This window comes from Xiphophorus maculatus, chromosome 13 (assembly GCF_002775205.1).
Source record: "Xiphophorus maculatus strain JP 163 A chromosome 13, X_maculatus-5.0-male, whole genome shotgun sequence".
NCBI classification, from domain to species: domain Eukaryota; kingdom Metazoa; phylum Chordata; class Actinopteri; order Cyprinodontiformes; family Poeciliidae; genus Xiphophorus; species Xiphophorus maculatus.
Genome location: NC_036455.1, coordinates 24,625,170 through 24,630,210, shown reverse-complemented (window position 1 = coordinate 24,630,210; position 5,041 = coordinate 24,625,170). Strand labels below are relative to the sequence as shown.

Sequence of the window (5,041 nt, the reverse complement as noted above, 5' to 3'; positions counted from 1 at the left end):
TGGGTAGGTCCCGGCATTGGACGCGTCCAGACTCTCTATGGATAGGCTGTACACACAGCTGTGTGCCTGTGTGGTTGGCTTCTTCTTACACTGGTCATCACTGGCTCCATTGGTGTAAATGATCTCTGGAAGGTGTTCTTCAGAGTTTCTGAACCAGAAAACTCTGTGTTGCCCATCACAGGTCCCACTTTGTACCGTACACTTCAGAGTCACAGAACCTCCTGGCCGGTTGATCTCAGATCTGGACTGATCGACCAAGGTCCAAATGTTCAGATTTGGTTCTTTTACATGGACTGTAATGCCCTCTAAAAATGTATACAGATATGTATGAACTCCTGCACAGTAGTAAGTAGCAGAGTCTGACATTTGCACACTGGAGATCCTCAAGTGGTTTTTGTCTTTGCCAGTTTCCAGCTCAAATCGTGGATCATTGCAAAATTCACCCGTAAGTGAGCCATTTCTCTTATATCTATAAAACTCTGACATCAGCTGTGGTTTCTGCCCTGGAGTTTGTTTATACCAGTAGAAAATCACTCCATCAGTTTCTTTATAGAAACACTTTAAAGTCACATTTGAGCCGACGCTGACCGATTCAAAATGCAAAGACGGTGATGGAGTCTGAGCTTCCAAACGAACTGAAAATGGAGAAGAAACACACACACGTAACTTTCTGCTATGGCTGCAACATTGAAGAGCCAATAAAATAAAACTTTTAAAGTCACAACTTACCCAAAGTTTCCAGGATCAGACATGTCACATAGCCAATAAACATAAGAGGAGTCATTTTCTTTAAATGGTTTTGCTTCACTGATAGAATCTCTTAATGTGCTCTACTTCCTAGAGACAAGACTGGTTGTGACAAGCCAATCAGAGTGGACTCAAGCCTCATGTGATCAGTGTCTGCTTTCAGTGTTCATGGTTGAGACTCGGTCATCTCGATTTACAAAGGGAACTATTACATTCCAGGTTGGTAGAAGTTATCCAAGACATATCTGGGATAACGCTACTTAATCATTGGTCACTATAGTGAAATGTCTTATATTATAAATCAGGTGGTCAAACTCCAATACACAGAGGGCCAAATTAAAAAAAAAAAAAGGTACTAGTTGAGGACTGGACTGGTTTAACTTTTATTGAAGACTTACTGCGTATACTGAACCTGGAATTAAAAAAGTCTATTTTATGTAAAACCATTTTTTACTTGAGTAATTTTGAGTGGAAAACATTCTTGTACCGGCAAACAAGCAAACGTAATTTTTAAATTCAAAGGAAAATCAAATGTCTTGTAACAGCACGAGGAAAAGATCTAAAAGTGACTCGGCCAGATAGTTGGTGTCTCATCTTGGATACAACTTGGTCAATGTTTGGGATTATGCTCTGAGTTGAGTAAATCTTTCCGTTTGAGTGAAGTGAGACGACTCCTTTAGGATGTTCGCGTGAGCAAACATGCGGAGCGTTGAGCAGCTTGGCATTGATGTCAGGATGTAACGCAGAAACTCTGCAGCACCAACAGACTCAGTTTTAGCTGTCAGCGTATGAGGCGTGCCAACTCAGCGTCAAGTATCTCAAGCTTTTTACCGTGTACTTGTGAAGACGCCTGGAAAGAGCTGCTTCTCCGTAGCTTGGCAGCACAAAATGACACAAGATTTCTTGGAGCATATTTGTTTCCTGAGAGCATTAGCTTGGTTTTGAGACTCTCGCTCCAGCAAAAAAAAAAAAAAGTACCGTATCAATGTTGACATGGCACGCAGTGGTTCCTGGTGGAACGATCCAATGGTCATCTGTTAGCACACCCGTGATGTTTTCCTTCTCCATCTCCTCCAGGGTCCTTCACTACTAGTCACCTGTAGAACCGCACCTTTGATCTAATGTTGGATATTTTTATTTTATTAAGTCTCTACTGAAATGCCAGAACTTGAAAATAAAAATAGCTAGAGTCCATTACCTCGGCAGATGAAGTCAAGTATTTAAAAAATAACTTGACTTACCCGAGGTTTCTGGTGGCTCTGTGCATCGTGGGTCTGTCATGGTTGAAAAAACGACACTAGATTGTAACACATTCCAAATGTAGAATCAAGACTTATTGGAACAGGGACATTGTTCTCTACTTGATATTCAAATCTTGATAAACAGTTTTTGGTGATTAGCTAACAATAGTGGTCCCCAAGTACGGACATCTGCTGCTGTAACCTACCTGCCTCGGTGTTTGGCGTGTTGTGTAGTTAGAGATGGTGTTTTGTCTACCTTGGTTGCAAATTTACACCAAAAGAAGAAAGAACCAGTCATTTGAGAAGTTGGTACTTAAAAATCTGCCATCAGTGACTTCAAGTAATCCCTACCTCCTAGAGGACAGCACTTTGTCACATTTTACCAGGTTCTGTGTTTCTCAGAGGTGTTCAGAGTCCTTCCAATGAATAACCACTCTTACTCTAGACCCATTGAGTCAAGATGTTTGGAAATTATCTTCCAATCCTTGGTAGATTGATTGGCAGACACCCTTAATCACTGCTGGTATCTTTTCTACTTGACATAGTAGCAATTGGCTAATATGTTTTTAAGTTTGACCCGTCACACAGTTCCTCTGGTATCCAGATTTTTCACGTTCTCAAATGGGATTACCTTTTTATCTAATGGCTGTAGAGGACCAGCAGGATTCTGTGGCAAAAGATCACATAACAATAAAACCACAATATCTAGTTTCTAACATTTGATTGACCACTAAATGGATTAAAAGGCCCTTTGAGGCCTTTTATCATCTACAATTCTTCGGATGGTAAAATCTGAGCTGGAATATTCTACAATGATTATAGATTCTTCAAAGAAAGCCTTTGGTTTGTGAAACCTTTCCAATAGTAACATGGATTCTCCTCTTAAAAATTTTTTCTTCTTTAAATCTGGAGAGACAGAAAGAGACTTTATCAACCGAAGCTGATCTAAAGTCATACATGTCCTTTACATCTCCCTCAAGTTCAAAATGTCCTACAGTCGCTCAACTTTTGTTGTTCCAGTTGTTAACAGCAAGTCCAGATCACACAGATATGGTTGACGCTGGAAGCTCAAGGCCATGCAGCCTCCTCCGTCTTGGCAAGAACAAGCGTTTCCACTGGTGGAAACTTTTGCTGAGTAGGTCAAACCACCGTCACCACACGAGGGGACAGTAGACGGATGAGACAGTTGTGCACCAAAAGATCCAACCGGTGCTCACAGACATATTTATAGACCGCAGGGGATTTTTTTCAAGGTGACTGCAGCGTCTACATCTGTGTTCGGTATCAATCTATACGCATGGGGATTCTGTTGAAGGCGGGTTGGTGTAGAGTCAACCTGGACAAATGAATCCTGAGTGACAATGACCCAAGATTGAACCAAGTAGACGGGAGGACCAACGACGTACGCGTCTTTAATGCCCCCATTACTGACATCAGTGGTCGTATTGGTGCGGTTGTTCTGACTGCAACTAATAAGCTACTTATTTGATCAGCGTTTTATTAGCATGATCTGTTGGTGTCCTGTTTTATTCCATCCAAGTTTATTTCTGTTGATCGGTCACCTTCCTTTGGTGTACCTGTGCAGGTTTGTCCTTAGCTGCACGTCATTCTCCTGATTAACCAATCTTGCTCTCATGTCCTTCATTATCCCAGGAGCTCTAAAACATTTCAGTTCATTACCTCCTTACGTAATCCTTCCATAGCTTTGCCATTGTGGAGGTTGTAGTCCTTCATGCTAACTCATCCAGGAGGTCCCAGAGAACCCATATCGACATTTAAAGCGCCGCAGGCCTTACTTCCCTCAGCTGCAGTCAATGTTCATGATTCAACAATAAAGAGACTTGAATTTTGGGGGGGAGGATATTCTGAAACAGAAAAACAGTCACAAAGAACATGATGATCCCCAGAGCTTTGATGTGAATATGGCATAATAGAATATTTTTCATGGACTGATGGGAAAAAGTGGGATTTATTGGAAGGTAAACAGTGTCTGTCATAACACTAAATCATAAATCTTCCTAGAGCCACTTCAACATCAGCAGTTAATCAAGCAAATAGTCACCTAAAAAAACTGAATAACTATTTTCCATTTGTTACAAAAAACAGACAAGTAGCATTTCTAAATAGAATATTTGGACACTTTGTTTCTATAACAAAAGCATATGACTGATTTTTTTTACTTTTAGCAATGAGAAAAATGAGAGAAAACTCTTCAAAATAAATAAAATTGTACTCAGGCATAATTCTTTCATTGTTTGTTTTGAGACAAAAGGATTAGCTTAATGATTAAACATCTATCACGTCCTTGTCAGGTCACAACCAAATTCATTTTCTACTTTTGATTATTTAAATGAATTGGTGTGTGTTTTTTTTCTTAGAGAACACAATATGAACGTCTGTATTGATGTGATCAGACTAAAAAAAGAAGCAAAATAGCTCTCGATGTATAAAAGGAGCAAAAACATTTTAAAGGAGTACAAAAAGCAAATTTGGGCGCAACATGGCGGCTGGGATTTCCTCCACGTAGTTTTAAAATCTCATTATCTGTCCTTTAAAACAACCGATGCAAACATACAGACTCTGAGAGATGTTTGATACTCACACGTTTCATAAAGAAGAAGAAAAACTGGAAAGCTGCATCAACACTGAACCTCTTCTGTTATTTGCCGTTCATATTCAGACAACGCACAGAACTCTTTCCGTGAGACAAAGGCTGCTTGTGATTGGCTTAGCTGTAAGGTTTGGTTAAAAAATGCGTCTGACTGTCCAAATGATCTGTCTGATCACGTGACAGAGGGGGTGCAGTGGGTTGGGTTCAGCCCCTTCAGTGGCGTCGTCTTTTTCTTTCTCGCAATGAAGGACAGCAAGCGCCATGATACCCACACATGAGAATAACTTGGTTTTAACGTGGGGAAGACATGTCAGCTCTTATGCACGTAAAATGTCCAGAGAACTAAAGAAATGAAACATGTTATGTGACATTTGTCAGTATTTTTGCTTTGTATCGTGTGTGAAAAGAAAGTATGTGTCTGAGTGTTCTTGGTGTTCAACAG

At 40.3% G+C, this 5,041-nt stretch overlaps 1 gene segment (V, D, J or C); it reads right to left on the bottom strand.

Moving 5' to 3' along the window:
- Window positions 1-3: 3 nt before the first annotated feature.
- Window positions 4-1,026, bottom strand: LOC111610638 (the record flags this gene model as incomplete). The annotated part of the segment is given in 2 exon segments: window positions 4-635; window positions 730-1,026. Coding segments are annotated over 2 exon segments (687 nt in total), but the record flags the coding sequence as incomplete, so codon positions are not given.
- Window positions 1,027-5,041: the final 4,015 nt, after the last annotated feature.